Raw genomic sequence first — 16,386 nt, forward strand, 5'->3', positions numbered from 1 at the left:
CAGGGTATTATTAAAGTGGATTAGCCAAAAAAAATTTGAAAAAAAAAATCAGAATATACACAAGTGGATGTGATCCATTACTGGATGGGATACCACCAGGAGAGGCCAGATTAGGCAAACAAAGCATATTGGAAGACGGCAACAGCAAAGCACTTCTAGATTTATTTCTGAAATTTATATGCTGCTCGTTTTGTAGTTCAAGCGGCTACATCAACTGGAAGGAAACAAAATTGTTGATTGCATCCACGTTAATTTCCAGGATTTGAGAGGTGTGTGTACGTGTCAAGATTTCGACAACGAGAAACAAAAAGAACAGCACAGACGCTCATTGTGATGTACCAAACAAAACCCAACCTTTATTTCCCCCCCCCCCAAAAAAAAACCATTACGACATTTGATTTTATAGTGATTTTTCTTCTTTTTATAACTGTGGCTTCTCTACATCAGGAACCAGGTAACGGAGAATACAAAACAAGACTGGTTGAATCAGACAGCACAGCATTCAATACAAAAGCATAAATACTAGAAGAACAAGTTAAAACAGGGAAATATGCAGATTTGTGACTGATTCTTCTCCGGGCCCAACACTTTTCGAAAATATATTTGAAAATGGATCAGCAGGGGACGGTGGAAGGGAAAAAAAAATCTTTTCTACAAATGCTTTTTAAGGATTTCAGTTTTAATCTACTTTCAGATTTCAAAGTTCAGAACACATCAAAACTATCTCTCCTGGCAATTCTTTTAACTTTTAAATTTTGCATAGTCCTCTTTTCTCTCTCTCTTCCAAAAAATATCTTTCCCGCTATAGAAATATCTGAATATAAATCGCGGTGCAACTTTCGAATCTTCTTAAAAATTCGCTTTCCAAGAAAATAAAACGCGGTCTCTTCTCTCTCTCTTTTCTTTCAAACCCCTGAAAAATATGGGCTTAAAAAAAGCAACGGAACATTTTAAAGAAAACGTCGTTTCTTAAAGCACGGCAAAGAATTTTGAGTTTATTTATTTATTTTACATTCCAGGTTTGCCTTATTTTGGAGGCAGGGCCAAAAGGATTTTTTATCCTTTAGAAGCTGGAGAGGGAAGGTTATGCAGCTTGGAAGTTGGCTATATTGGATTATATATATTTTTTTTCGAGGGGAAGAACTGGACAGCCACAAAGTTTGGGCGTCAAGAGAAATTATTGTGCCTCTAAGAGACCAGCTCCGTCTACAGAGCCTAAGAAACAAGGGTAGCCAACTTGAAGGGTTGATTACAGGAAAATGGCATTTTCTTTGAACAGCTCCTGAGATCACGTGGAGAGATCTGCTCTCCCGTTCGGTCCCTTCTCCAGGAAGGGACACCCTGATCCGTACCTAGCGACGTGGGAGGAATCACCTTCCAGAGGGTTTTTTCACAACCAGAGCGCAGCCCAGCTGCCTCGATCAAGTTTTTCGTTTTTAAAACTTTCATTTTTTCCAAAGGGGAAGATTTAACTGCAGAAGAAAGCATAATTAAAAAAAAAAAGAAGAAGAAGAAGCAAGCAAGCCATTTGGGAGTGGGTCACTGCGAAGACCCAAAGTATTTTTTTTAAAAAAATGTTCATTTAAAAAAAAAAAGGGAATAAATTTTCTGAAGAGAATCGAGCGGGCGCTTGGGGGGGGGGGAAACCGAGAAGATGGCTAGTTTTCACCAAAATAGAAAGACCTTTTGTTTGCCACTACTTTGTAAAACTTTCTTTTTTTTTTAATCGAAAGTGAACATGACTTTCCCGCACCTCTCCAGAAACTACTCAGCTCTTCTCTTGAGAACTTTCGCTCAAAAGATCCAGAGGTTTTCTGCTGCGGAACCAACAAGCCCCAAATAAAGTCTATGGATTTGGCACCGTGCATGGAAGGAGAACAGATCCAGCTGTGCTCCCATCCTGCCTGGGTCCACGGCTTGGGCCTTGCTGCCATTCCGATGTTTCACCGAATCTTGGCTCTTTGATCACAGCTGGATGGGCGAGTGTCGCACATCCCAAAAAGTAGAAGGAAGGCAACCAGGCAGAAATTAAGAGGAAACCCAAACTCTAGTTGCTTTCCATCCCTCCCTGCTCAAGTTAGACATAATTATAAAACAAACCCCGGTAAGCTGAATCCAACAGATACTATAAGCAATGAAACCATGATTTAACACCCCCCCTCCCTCCAAAATTCACAACATACGCCAGCCTGCTGGGTTGATCAACAATAACAACAACAAAATCAATATATTTCAAAATCAAAAGGGGAGGAGAAAGAAGGTTAACCGTGGTGTAAGGTGGTCAAATGGAAACCATTTTCCAAATGGCATCTCTAGGTTAATTGTCCCGAGTAGTGCTGGGCTGGCTGTGACCAACGTCTTAAAACAGCAGAATTTGCCCACCAGGGAAAAATAATAACAAGGTCTACCGCTTCGCCCATTCGTGGTGGGACAGGCCACCAAGAGAGGTATCTCGAGAAGCTTCGTCTTCTTCCAATTCACCAGGTCCTTCTTAGCAAACACGCTCTGGAGGACCTCTTCTCTCATGGAGGTGCAAGGATTTCACAAGGCCACCAACTTCCAGATGGAGTTTTCCAGATCCATCCTGGAGATTCTAGACCTTTCCCAAGTTTCTCCTTTTTTCTGAAGATCAGGGTCGGTCTGGGACAATCAGGGCGTTTGAGGCTTTCTGATCTGCTCAACACAGTGGCCCTCAGCTGGGTTGGAGCCTTCAACTCACAGAACCCTTGGCTAGCTCAGCTGAGATAGGAGAGGAACGTCCTGGTCAGGGGTTGAGTGGAGAACCCAATGTTCGGCAGATCCTCGCCCAATGACTACTATCTTGCTACCACTCAAGGGACCACAGGCCTGCCCTGTGAGGTCCATGTGCCTCTCTCCACAATTCCTGATCCTGTTCTGAATTCCATTTGCACACTGTTTTAGAGCAGAGACAGTAGTCTAAAGGGCCTGTGGGGAAGATGACGCCCCCCCCGCAAGCCATTACTAAACCAAGTGAAATGTGTGTAATTGTGTGTGCGCACTCAATTAATGCCTACACCAAGGCCAAGCTACTTTCTTGAAATGGGAAAAACCTGAGTCTTTCCCCCACCTCCAAAAGCAACAAGTGAAGGGTGGGGGGGGTCACCCAATGTGTAGGATGAAACTGCACAGGAACAAAGCTTTGGGTCTTCCAGATGTAGCTTGGGGATGACCAACATTAAGAATGCAACATGGGGAAAACCAGCTCACAGCTTCACTGCTTCTGCATCGGGCCCCGAAACTCGCTCGTTTCCTACACAAATCTCAACATTTGGGTGGAGAGGGCCATAAAGCATTGATCCGATGGAAAGACAAATCCAGGAATCTTTCCCCTATGCTTCCCGAATGTGGTAGAACCCAGTTGAGGACATACAGTTGAGCAAAGAGTTCTGATGATGCTACCCTCCTCATGTCATTGCTTATGGAGTTTGGATTCAATGCAGACTCCACACGCTCTATGAGAAAGCAAGTGACTGGAGGACATTTTGGTGTCTGGTGATGGAACCTTCTCCACCAGGAGGACACCTTCTCAAGGCTCAACGTCTCTGTTTCAAGTCAAAACCCAACCGAGGAGAATCCTAACCCGTGCATCAAGAAGGCAATGAGGTTGGGACTGATACGGAATATTTTTCTACTGTTATCACCAAGCGAAAACAGAAACCCAACAGGCTTGGGGCTCTCCTCACCTGGCTGCAGTGACTGTGTGTTACCCCAAACAACTGTTGTTTTTTAAAAAAAAACCTGAAAAAGTCAACAGCGTTTCCCATTGAGGAAAACCAAAGCTTTTTCCTGGACCCATCTGAGCTTCTTCAAGCATCGCCTTGCACAGTAGCTGGCCAAGATCATCCCCCTTCCTTGTCCTGCAGGAGAAGGAGGACCTCAATCTAGAACCTGAACTGCACTCAGCATCTTCAAAACTCTCCGTGGCTTGCGGATGCTTGAAAGAGGGTTTCCAAGACCCAAAACACACAAGCGGTTTCCTATGAAAGAAAAAGCTTAGGGGAGGATCACTGGTTCAGAGCGGTGACGTAGCCGGGCCGTCATTCCTTGGCTATCAGCCCTTGGAGGGATAAATGTGAGAGAGGAGATGTGGATGAACCAACGGTGGAATCTTCGCCACGGTCCTGACTGCCGACGTTTCCAATTTGAGCTTTTTTTCCCGGGAACAGGAGAGCGAGAGGGAAGTGTTCACAGTGGTGTAACTTGGTGGTGGTGGTGGGGAAAGGGATGATCAAGCCATCCAGCCGAGCCGTGGTGCTCGCCACAAAGAGCCGTCCTGAGCCGCTGTCCCTTCAAGGGAGCCGTTGCAAGGGGCAGGACGGTTGATCCCGTCCTTCCGAATATGGCCAACGGTATCTTTCCAGAACCAACAATAAAGTGCCTGTTTGTGAAGTACCTCTGGGCAGGTGAGGAGTGCTTGGATTCAAAATAAAAAATAAAAAATAAAAATTGAGAAGTCCTGCCCGGAATGTTATGTGCAGAGAAGATTAAAAAGAAATCAAGAGAGAAAAAACGGTGGAGTGGGGAGGAAAGGGTACCCATCGAGTTCACATCTAATGGGTTTCAATGACCACTGGCTCGTAAACTCCAGACGAGACTCTGCAGGAGAAAAAGTGAGAAGAAAAACACTGTGATAGAAGCATCCACAGAACGTGTGGTTGAAAAGGAACAAAAGGGAGAGATTTCAACTTAAACTAAGAAGCTGGGACTCTAAACATTACCAAGTTATGCTTTCAAAGACCCAAATTCCTCCTAAAAATGAGGCTTAAACTCCAAAGTATTGGGGGGACTCTACCTGTTTGCTAGCTGAATCCCACTCAGCGTAGTTGTGCCATCTCGGCTCACAAACAGCCTCAGGTTACTATCTGGAAGACAAAAACGATATCCAGGAGGTCAACATTTTAGTCTTTAGGAAAAGATGTCGGGGGGGAAAATGCCAGCGAGGCTGGAAGGAGGAGGGGGTCAAGCAGGCGCCTAGCTTGGAATCCTTGCGCAGTTGCAAGAGGCATAACCTTGACCTCGTCCAAGATCCATGAAGCCTTACACCTGGTCATACCCCAGGGAAGGCAAGCACTCTTGTGAAAATTCACGTGCAGTGTTAGTACCGCTTTATAAAGCCTTAGTAAAGCCACACCTGGAACGCTGCATCCAGTTTTGGTTACCACATTACAAAAAAAAAAGTTGTTGAGACTTTGGAAAAAGTGCAAAGAAGAACAACTAAGAGGATCCAAGGCCTGGAGACTAAAACATATGAAGAACAGTTGGGAGGATTTGGGGATGTCTAGAGAAAAAAGAAGGACTAGGGGGGACATGATAGCAGCCTTCTAGTATTTGAGGGGCTGCCACAAAGAAGAGGGGGGGGTCAACTTATTTTCCAAAGCGCCAGAAGGCAAGAAAAGAAACAATAGGTGGAAACTAATCAAGGAGAGAAGCAACCTGGAATTAAGGAGAAACTTCCTAACAGGGAGGACAATTAACCAGTGGAACAGCTTGCCACCAGAACTTGTGGGGGCTCCATCATTGGAGGTTTTTAAGAAGAGATTGGACAAGCATTTGTCAGAAATGATCTAGGGTCTCCTGCTTGAGCAGGGGGTTGGACTAGAAGACCTCTAAGGTCCCTTCCAGCTCTATTCTGATTCTTGTAACTCAGGCAGAAAGCAATGAAGTTGCTTTCTTCAGCTACTTACGAGTGGCTTGGGTTGCCTATGCCTGAAAAATGAGCAGAGGTTTGGACTCTTGCACCCCAGAATCCCCCAACCGAGGCTTAGGAATTCTGGGCGATGAAGTTCAAGGCAGGCTTCCAGGTGGTGAAGTTGGAAGGCTGCACAAGGGAGTGAAGGAAAACGGGGCAAAAGTTTCCTTAGGAGGCGAGACGTTCTCACCTTCCGTGTTGCTGACGTTGGTGAAATCCTGACTTTGCATGATCTTCTCCACAATGTCACCTGCGTCGATCCGGGTGTCGTCCACCCAGGTGGGATGGCTTTCTACGGAATCCTTTTTCCTTCTGCGGGGAAAAAGAGGTGAACAAAGAAAGGATTAAAAAACAAGCAAACAGGGGGCAACGAATCCCCAACGCTTGCAACGAAAGGATGGGAGATGTTCTCCTCTGTGCGTCCAGCTTGAGTGTACCTACCGAGATGATCTGTCTGACAAAAGGTTGGGTCTGGGGGGTCTCGGGGGCTTCTCCAACCTGTGTTCCCGTTCGCCCTCCGGGCATTCAACCGTCATGCTGAGACCTCCCGAGGCGCTGCTGCTGGTGGACGTGTTCCGGCGGTGGGTCAGGTCTGATAGGCTGGACGATCTAGAGTGCTCGGTGCTGTATCCTACAAACGAGAACATCAGGACAATCTTGATGCTCAAGCCGGGAACCATCTGAATCCAGCATTTGGTTCCCGACATGGGCCACCAGAAGAACGTCTGAAGCACCTTACCAGGAGGTGGGAGACATACCTGTTCTGATGTCCCAAAGGTGTTTTTTTCAAGAGGCCACTGGACTTCCTTGTTTTACTTGGAAGACGTTTCGCTTCTCCTCCAAGAAGCTTCTTCAGCTCTGACCGGATGGTGGGGAAATGGAAGGATTTATACTCCTCGCAGACAGCTGGTCATTTGCATCTTTTTAGAGAGTCGTTGAGGCCACTTGGAGGTTTACTGGTGTCCTAACGTGTCCTATTGTGTCACAGGAAACATCCTGCAGCCAAGAAGGCTCCACACCCATTTGCACCGCTCAGGTGACCTTGAGGACACAGGTAAAACCTCCAGGAGGCCTCAACGACTCTCTAAAAGAAGGCAAATGACCAGCAGTCAGCAAGGAGGATAAATCCTCCCATTCCCCACCGTCCAGTCAGAGCTGAAGAAGCTTCTGGGATGAGAAGCGAAAAACAAGAAAATCCAGTTGCCTTCTGAAAAAGCACCTTTGGGACAAGCATGGCCTGGATGACTGACCCTCTCCATATACATCTTCTGATGTTACCTGAGATTTGAAAACAAGCTACCTTCCCTGCACAGGTGATCTTTGGTCTTCAGGACTAACAAGATAAACCCATTATCATGTAAAATAAACGAATCCTACATGAATTTAGCCACCTCCCTCCCCATTGAACAGTAACTCCATCACAGTGCCTTGGGCTACGAATATCCCAAATTTACAGCAATAGTAGGTATTTATTTATGAAACAGCCAAGTTTTAAAAACAAACGGACAATTCTTCCTGGCTTAGCTAGATTAAAGAAATATTATTGTTTTTTTTTAAAAAAAATATTTAATTTGGATGCCAAACCCGATTCTCAATGACTCCCAAGTAAACACTAAAAAACAATATACAATCCAAAAAAAAACTAGGAATAAAAGCTAGTTTTTCAAATATGCGTAATAGAAAAATATATAAATGAATGGTCTTAAGTCAAGGACTTACCTGTATTTATTCAACATTGCCACCCCAATAAAAAGAAAATAAAAAAAGCATCTTGCCGGTTTAGGTAGGTTTAAAAAAAAATAACTTTTTTTTTTTTTAAAAAAAATGACTATTACATTTGTCTCATTTTATTGTTTTGTTTTAGGTTTGGTTCTCCCTGGGAAAAAAAAGGCCACGAGGCCCTTAGAAATGGGAGCATCACTTAGACTGGCCCATGAAAACCCAGCTCTTGGCGGAATGGACACTGACCAGAGATTTTGGATTGCTGGCTGGCATAGCTTGAATTTCGCGAGTGTCCAGAATGAAACACTTCTTCTGGACTTGATAAGTTCTGATCCGGTTCTTCCAAAACCCCTGGAAAGGGAAAAAAAAATCATCATGATTGACTCAGCCTTCCATCTTTCCAAGGTTGGTAAAATGAGGATCCAGATTGTTGGGGGGCAAAATGCTGATTCTGTAAGCCACTTAGAGATGGCTCTGAATCACTGTGAAGTGGTATTGCTATATCTATCATCCATCCATCCATCCATCCATCCATCCATCCATCTATCTATCTATCTATCTATCTATCTATCTATCTATCTATCTATCTATCTATCTATCTATCTATCTATCTATCTATCTATCTATCTATCTATCCATCCTTTCTTCTCTCTCTTTCTCTCTCTCTCTCGTAGCGATAGATATTCTGCCGATTGCCAGCAGTTCGATCCTGACCGGCTCAAGGTTGACTCAGCCTTCCATCCTTCAGACGTCGGTCAAATGAGGACCCAGATTGTTGGGGGTCAACAGGCTGACTCTGTAAGCCTCTTAGAGGGGGCTGTAAAGCACTGTGAAGCGGTATATAAGTCTAAGTGCTATTGCTATTAAAAATGTAGATCCCATTTTTTTTGCTTTTGGGGGGAGCAGTGTAAGCGCCTTAATCCCTTTCATCTCTCCCCCAAATTGGGCAGCAGGGCAGGAAAAATGCTTTGCTTATACCTGACCCCAGGATGGTGGCCCTGGGCTTGTTCTGACGGACGGAACCGATCGAAGATGCTGCGTTGGTGTTGGGGGTCACAGTCTGGCTGTTTCCCTCCCCTTTGCAGTTGAGCTGCAGGCTCGAATCTTGTGCTGGGATGACCACGGATTTGGCGGTGGAGGGCGGGCTGTGAAAAGGCAGAGTGGACTTTTATTGGAAAGAACAAGGCTGGGGTGGCCATCTTGCACAGCTGCCTTGATCTAGTGGCTAAGAAACCAGGCTACAGAATAGGAGACCGTGAGTTCTAGTCCTATCTTAGGCATGAAAACCAGCTGGGTGACTTTGGGCCAATCACCAGGTGAGGGTGAGTTCTAGTCCCACCTTAGCCATGGAAGCCAGCTGGGTGACTTTGGCCCAATCACCAGTTGAGGGCGAGTTCTAGTCCCGCCTTAGCCATGAAAGCCAGCTGGGTGACTTTGGCCCAATCACCAGGTGACGGTGAGTTCTAGTCCCGCCTTAGCCATGAAAGCCAGCTGGGTGACTTTGGCCCAATCACCAGGAGACGGTGAGTTCTAGTCCTTCCTTAGCGATGGAAACCAGATGGGTGACTATGGGCCAATCACCAGGAGTTGGTGAGTTCTAGTGCCGCCTTGGGCATGAAAGCCGGCTGGGTGACTTTGGACCAATACCAGGAGACGGTGAATTCTAGTCCTGCCTTAGGCATGAAAGCTGGTTGGGTGGCTTTGGGTCAGTCCCTCTCTCTCTCAGCCCAATCCACCTCACAGGGTTGTTGTTGTGGGAAAAGCAGGAGGAGGAAGGCAAACCTGTTGGACAATGTTCACCCCCCCCTTGAATGATTTGTAATCAAGAGGGGGGATACCAATAAATAAATCAAGTCATTAAAGAACCAGCCAGGTCAAAGCTGGGTAGATAACAGAAGGTGGAACGAGAGGGACATTTAAGGAGGCCCCCAATTGAAGCAAAATTCTTGAGGAAGGCGGAATAAAAAATAAAACAATGGGGATATAATCAAACCGCCCAACCCAAGACCAGAAATCTTGGAACGAGGATGGAAAATAAAACTACCAGCTTGCGCTGGGAACCGAACGGATTTGGCAATCTGGAAACAGGCTGAAATTTCCTCTTTTCTTCCTTCTCTTTGGGGGGGGGGGAAGTGGGGGGAGCTTGTGAAAAGAGTCCCTAGCCAGTCAGGGCTCCCAGCAAGGTGTTTCGTTGACAGCTTCACTCTCCCCTTTGACGTCGGCGCACCTCAACCATGCTGGTGACAAGGTCAGTCTTGCGAAAACTGCCTACGCAACAGGCTGTTTCCTCGCCTGCTGCCTTGGTTACCGGTGTGGAATTGCCAACACCCTTTGCCCACAGCATGCCACACCCCTGCCAGGTATGTCTGAGCTCTGCTGGCAGCTAATCCGCAGCCACCTCCTTGTACAGTCAACAACCACACACCTGTTCCTTTTTTTTTAAACAATTAAAAAAATGTCTATTTTTCACAAATTAAGGCGAATAAATGCGTCCGAGGATAATGTCGCAGGATCCAAACTGGGTCAGTCACTGGGGAGCCCATTCTCATAAGAACCTCTCTCTAGCTGAGTGTGTGCTAGCCTGTGTGTTTGTATTTGTAGTGTAGGTGGCTTTTTAGATGTGGATTGGGCTGTGTTGGCTGTTGTTTGCTTGTGCGGGCCAGCCCTTGCCCACTAAGTGCTTGGTAGGCTGCTAGTAAATCGGCACCCCTGTTGACTGACAAAGTGCCAGTTTCCCACTTCCCTGGCTGCTTGTGTGTGCTTGCTCATCCAACAATCTTAAAAGCCAATGACTTCAAAGCCAGCCATCAACACAACCCAATCAACATCTAAAAAGCCACACAGAGTAGGCACTATAAATACCACCTACAGCACACACTCTGCTAGAGAGGTAAGATAGGATATAAGGTAGATAAGAGATGATAAGGTAAGGTAAGGTAAGACAAGGTAAGGTAAGATGGTAAGATAAGATAATGTCAAGGTAATGATTTAAAAGCTAACCAGCTGACGTAATGTGAGATGCATGATGTAATGATGGGAATAACTCAGCAGGGTCTGTGTCCCTTTAAGAGCCAGCTGGGTCTGTGTCCCTTTAAGAGCTTTGTATAAAAAGGAAGGCTCTGCAGATGTGTGCTCTCTCTTCTGTTTCCTTGCTGTAACTGCTGTGTGTTGGAGCCTGCTGTATTGGCACGTGTGTGGAAATGGTTCCTGGTGTAGGATATTGTAGAAAGCGTTAAGTGATAGACCACCATTTAATAGAGACCATTGTTTACTGTGCCTACTCCTGGGTTGTCTCGCGCAATGAGACTGTGCATGCTCTGACAGATAAGATAGGATACGATGATAAGATTTATTGTCATTTTTTTTATTGTGAGCACGCTGGCACACATTAAAAGTGAAATTCTCTTGCCTGTTCTCAAAAGTCTACACCTGTATAACACACATATAAACATGCCACATACAACGTATGTATATTAATCACTGCCAGTTCTCTGAAGATGGGCTTCAGCACAAAGCGTTTGTTCCTGGTGACCAAACCAGATTGGATCCTCTTTACTGTTCTCCTTTCCAATCTCCCCCATCTAATGCTGCTGGTCACCACCAGCAGGGCTTATATATGGAGAGAGGACATCAAGAGCTACAGAGATAGCCCCTTCCCCAAAGATTTCTAAGCTTCCCCAAAGACTCACGTTTTGAAACAAGGGTCTCCGGATAAGAGGGACATGCCAATGGTGACCTGCCAAAGAACAAAGGCAAGAGAGAGAGAGAGAGAAGGAAAAGCCATGAAAAGACAACCTGCCAGGACAAAATATAGCGAGCAAAATAAATAAATTAAAACGCAGGGTCTCTCAAGGAGGATCTGGAGAGGGGTGGGTGGGTGGGTGGGGGAATCAACCCTCCAAAGCGCCCGAAGGCAGGACAAGAAGCAACGGAGGGAAATTAATCAAGGAGAGAAGCAACCTGGAACTAAGGAGGAATTTCTTTAATTGTGAGAACAATTAACCAGCGGAACAACCTGCCTCCAGAAGTTGTGGGTGCTCCATCACTGGAAGCTTTTAAGAACGACCCTGTATTGCTTTGTTAAATTACTTTTTTTTTTTTTTTAGTGGAGAGGTCTCCAGCACACCTCTTGGCGTCCACGCTGCCCATCAGCCCCACCCTACCGCCACCCTGCGGTCCTCCAGACTTACCTTCAGTATGGAATTGTCTTGCCTGGTGTTCTTGGTGTCGTATCCTTCCAACAAGCAACAACGGGCGGTGAGGCCAGAGCCTGCAAATTCAGCCAGGTTTAGGTCGGTGAAGCCGAGCTGTAAAAAAATAATAATAATAAAAAATCAACAGATTGGGGACCAGGATGGTGAAAAGCTGCACATTGCAGGTGAATCCATGTTTGCAATCTCGTGTCCCTTCCAGGAAGAACCATTTCACCCTCCTAACCTTGACTTTTTGTTGTTGTTTTCCAGAAAAACCCGGGAAAGGATCATTGGTCTGGCAAGGAAATGTCTATGCAATTCTCAGCCCTTGAAGTCACGGTTGTCCCAAAAGAGCTTTTTATTTTTTTCCCCCCCCAAGAGGCAACTTGGACTTTCTTGCTTGGGCCTTTGAAGACGTTTCGCTGCTCCTCCAAGAAGCTTCTTCAGCTCTGACTGGATAGTGGGGAATGGAAAGACGTATATTCAGCAGCTCCAAGAAGGCTCCACACCCATTTGCACCGCTCAGAGTGACCCTGAGGACACAGATAGGTAAACCTCCAAGTGGCCTCAACGACTCTCTAAAAGAAGGCAAACGACTAGTGGTCTGCAAGGAGTATAAATCTTTCCATCCTCCAGAGCGGAAGAAGCTTCTTGGATGAGAAGCGAAACGTCTTCACCACCACCATCCCCAGAAGGTCCAGTTGCCTCCTGAAAAAACAACAACACACACCTTTGGGACATCTGGCAAGCAAAGTGTTAAGTCACCCGGAGAGGTTGCATAACCAAGGACAGCGGAACAAGCCAGGTCAGTGATGTGGAAAATGTTCACTCCCATGTATGCGTACACAAATATAATAAGGCACTCTTTGTCCGAAGCTCATCCCGGAATACATGCAGCCAGCAGAGAGAGAGAGAGAGAGAGGGAGAGAGAGAGAGAGAGAGAGAGAGAGAGGGAGAGAGGGAAGGAGAGAGAGGGAGAGAGAAAGAGAGAAGAGAAAGAGAGGAAGAATTAAAGAGTTGGCGATAAAGCTGGTTTTTTCTTCTTATGGGGCAAGGTTGAAAGGGAAGCACCTTCAGGCATGTTTTTTTTTTAAAAACACACACCACAGAGTAGTCCTTTACTGTTCATTTAGCGACCGTTCAGAGTTACAACGGCTTGGAAAAAAGTGACTTATGACCCATCTTCACACTTAGGACCGTGGTGGCATCCCTGGGATCACACTTGGCGAGGGGTTCATATTTATGACGGTTGCAATGTCGTGTGTGTGTGTGTGTGTGTGTGTGTGTGTGTGTGTGTGTGTCTGACGTGATTCCCTTTTGTGACTTTCTGACAACTGGGAAAAAAACAGATTCGCTTAACAATCATGTGACTAATTTAACAAGGGCACCGATTCACTTAAACAACTGGGGCAAGAAGCGGGTGGCAGAATGGGGAAAAATCCACGCCGGTTGCCGAGTGCCAGAATCCTGTTCACAGTCGTAAGCGTGAGGACCCTTTTTTTTAGTGTAAATCTTCAAATGGTTGCTAAATTTATTTATTTATTTATTTTATTTTAATTCCATTTATATCCCGCCCTTCTCCAAAGACTCAGGGCGGCTTACAAGCTTAGCAGTAGGGATGGTTGTTATGTCAAGGACTATCTGCATGGTATAGGGTCTCCTGCCTGAGCAGGGGGCTGGACTAGATGACCTCCAAGGTCCCTTCCAACTCTCTATTCTATTCTATTCTATTCTATTCTATTCTATTCTATTCTATTCTATTCTATTCTATTCCATATTTTTTATTCTATTCTATTCTATTCTATTCTATTCTATTCTATTCTATTCTATTCTATTCTATTCTATTCTATTCTATTCTATTATTCTATTCTATTCCATATTTTTTATTCTATTCTATTCTATTCTATTCTATTCTATTCTATTCTATTCTATTCTATTATTCTATTCTATTCTATTCTATTCTATCCTATCCTATTCAATATTCTATTCTATTCTATTCTATTCTATTCTATTCTATTCTATTCTATTCTATTCTATTCTATTCTATTCTATTCTATTCTATTATTCTATTCTATTATTCTATTCTATTCTATTCTATTCTATTCTATTCTAATTATTTCATTCTCATCATCATCATCATCATTAAGATGATTTTTTTAAGGGAGATGAAGTAGAGCTGAGATGTTGTCTTGCAAGAAACCCACAAAAACAGGCCGGAGGGGAGATGGGGGGGGGGCTGATGGTGGTGAAATTTCCTGCAGTTCGCCCCCCCCACACACACACACCTCTTCCCACAGCTCCAAAACCCCAGACGTTTAACCCAACCGCCCTCCGAAGCGTATTAGCAATTTGGCAACCGCGCGCCACAACTACACGCAAAGTCTTGCACAGAACCCACTTCCTGTTTCTCAGGGCCGACGTGCCAAATTATATGTGGAGATGTTTTTTTGCAGCTAAAAGAAAGAAAGAAAAAGGGAAAAAAAAGAGGCAAGCCTGAGTTTGTTGACCTGGGTCAACTTGCTCTTCCTCTTCTCCCTCCATCTATGGGTCAACCCCCTCATTTCATGTATGTGTATATATATGTGTGTGTATGTGTGTGTGTGTATATACACACAGAGAGAGAGAGAGAGAGAGAGAGAGAGAGAGAGAGAGAGAGAGAGAGAGAGAGAGAGAGAGAAGACAGACACACACAGAGAGACACAAACACATATATCTTTCTATCTATAGATATTCAGTATTTTACAACTGGCAGAACTCCTGGTGCGTAACGTTAAAACAACCTACACGCTTCACCGTACAGAGGTCAGGCTGTCCTCACATGACAAACCGCCGATGTTCTTGGCCAGGCTGAGCGAAAGACGCCCGCCCTCTGAGGTACGTTTGTAATGAATTATGCTGGGATTTAAAGCCCAGGTCTCCGGCCATCTCAGATTTTACGTTTTGACTTATTTTATAGGGGAAGACTATAAATAACCTCGGGCAAAAGAGCCAGGCCAGGTTTAACTGACCCGCAAAGACCCAGTTTTGGGGTCTGTTTCAGGCCACATCCCTATTTTAGACTCGTTACACGAGTCCTCTATTGTTGCTGTGGTCCAGAAGGGATGGATTGAATCAAACCAGGACTGGCCCTGATACCCATTAGCATCTTTTCTTTCCAATGGACCGGCCTGAAGATTTCTGCCCTCGGGATGTCTAAATTGTGGTTAAAAAAATAAGACATGTTTCAACAGCCTTTTGGTGGTGGGCAGGAAGGAACCAGCTCACTTTGGATCTTAATAATAATAATAATAATAATAATAATAATAATAATAATAATAATAATAATAATAATAATAATAATAATAATAATAATAATAATAATAATAATAATAATTTAATTTTTATACCGCCCTTCTCCCGAAGGACTCAGGGCGGTGTACAGGGCAGTACAATAAAATACAATATATAAAAATTAAAAGAAATATTAAATACAGTAGCCCAATTAGATTAATACAAAATATTAAAATACCCCTAAACCCATCAGACCAGGCCGGCTTGTTCAAATGAATATGTTTTTTAGGTCACGTCGGAAGGAGCGAAGGTCGGGAGCCGTCCGGAGCTCCACCGGTAAACGGTTCCAGAAACCATGGTGGTTTTCTCCCCCCCCCCCCCCCGGGGTTTTAAATATTTTTCCCCATCTGTAGAGTTGTTTTAAACTCCAGACACCCAGATTACTTTAAGAGTTACAGTACGATGTACAGGAATCGTCACTCCCAACCTCTGGTTTTTGATAAGGGTGGTCAAAAGGAGCCCAAGAGAGTTTTTTTTTTTTTGGAAAAAATGGCTGGCTTAACTTTGCAAGCTCTGCAATCTTGCAACCAGCTTCTTCTCAACCCTCTTGGATTTAGGAAGAGGAAGCCAGATCTAACCCAAGTTTCAGAGATGGCGGAGAGAACGCGCAATTGCCGCTTTGGGGGGGGGGGCGAAAGCCCTACTGAGCAGGCATATACATAGAATAAAGTCGATTGCTAAGCACATTTGATTTGTGCTTCTTAGATTGTAAGCCGCCCTGAGTCTTCGGAGAAGGGCGGGATATAAATGGGATTAAAAAAATAAATAAAAATTGGCAAACTCAAGACATGATCATCGTCTACCATCTTACCTTGGAATAGGCCTTCCCCCCCTTCAGTTCCTGCCACAAGGAAAGAAAAGAGAAAAAAAACAATTTACGCAAGGAAGAACTCGGAGAAACAAAAGTGATTTTCCAAAATTAGTGTCCCAATCCGGGGGGTGGGATGCTATTCCAGGCTGTGAGGGATTTCTTGGAAGTTTGGACAGGAGGGTCAATCTCTCCAGGAAGAAAACGAGATTTGGCTGAACGGTTATAAATCGGGGAGCAACTGTCACAAGAGCTTCCATCTGTCTTGCTGGAAAAAGTCTCTCTCAAGTCTAAAGGATGTGGAGAGAGAAAGATGGGTCTAATCCAGATGGGTCAGGAGACACCCCCCCCAAAAAAAAATAATAATAAAATCCTGGATTCAGGATTAGGACTCAGGAACATCTCTGACCCAAGAGGGCGGTTTTTACATCTGGGGAGCCCAGAGGTTTTCCCAATGAGCTTTTCTACCCCCACCCCCCAAACAAAGGACTCACTTTCCGGACCGACACTCGGCAAATGCAGGGATCCAGGAGCCCCGTGGTGGGATTAGCGCTCATCTTGCAAATGAAGGTGAATTTCTTCTTCCAGCGCACGCAGTTCTCTTGAACTTCTTCCCTGCAAGG

General features: G+C 44.9%; 1 protein-coding gene across 1 annotated transcript in view; it reads right to left on the reverse strand.

The window, feature by feature from the left end:
• Window positions 1–189: 189 nt before the first annotated feature.
• EEIG1 (estrogen-induced osteoclastogenesis regulator 1) overlaps window positions 190–16,386 on the reverse strand; it is a 31,820-nt gene continuing 15,623 nt past the window's right edge. Inside the window, exons 3-12 of the mRNA XM_081339834.1 lie at window positions 16,258–16,378; window positions 15,767–15,796; window positions 11,623–11,739; window positions 11,122–11,168; window positions 8,411–8,577; window positions 7,679–7,783; window positions 6,152–6,341; window positions 5,901–6,022; window positions 4,814–4,883; window positions 190–4,617 (exon numbers count right to left, since the gene is read on the reverse strand). Coding sequence (XP_081195960.1) covers window positions 4,572–4,617; window positions 4,814–4,883; window positions 5,901–6,022; window positions 6,152–6,341; window positions 7,679–7,783; window positions 8,411–8,577; window positions 11,122–11,168; window positions 11,623–11,739; window positions 15,767–15,796; window positions 16,258–16,378 — 1,015 coding nt within the window. The 3' untranslated portion in view covers window positions 190–4,571. The remainder of the gene's footprint in view (window positions 4,618–4,813; window positions 4,884–5,900; window positions 6,023–6,151; window positions 6,342–7,678; window positions 7,784–8,410; window positions 8,578–11,121; window positions 11,169–11,622; window positions 11,740–15,766; window positions 15,797–16,257; window positions 16,379–16,386) is intronic.

Source organism: Vipera berus (genome assembly GCF_964194415.1).
Source record: "Vipera berus genome assembly, chromosome: 15".
In the NCBI taxonomy this organism is placed as follows: domain Eukaryota; kingdom Metazoa; phylum Chordata; class Lepidosauria; order Squamata; family Viperidae; genus Vipera; species Vipera berus.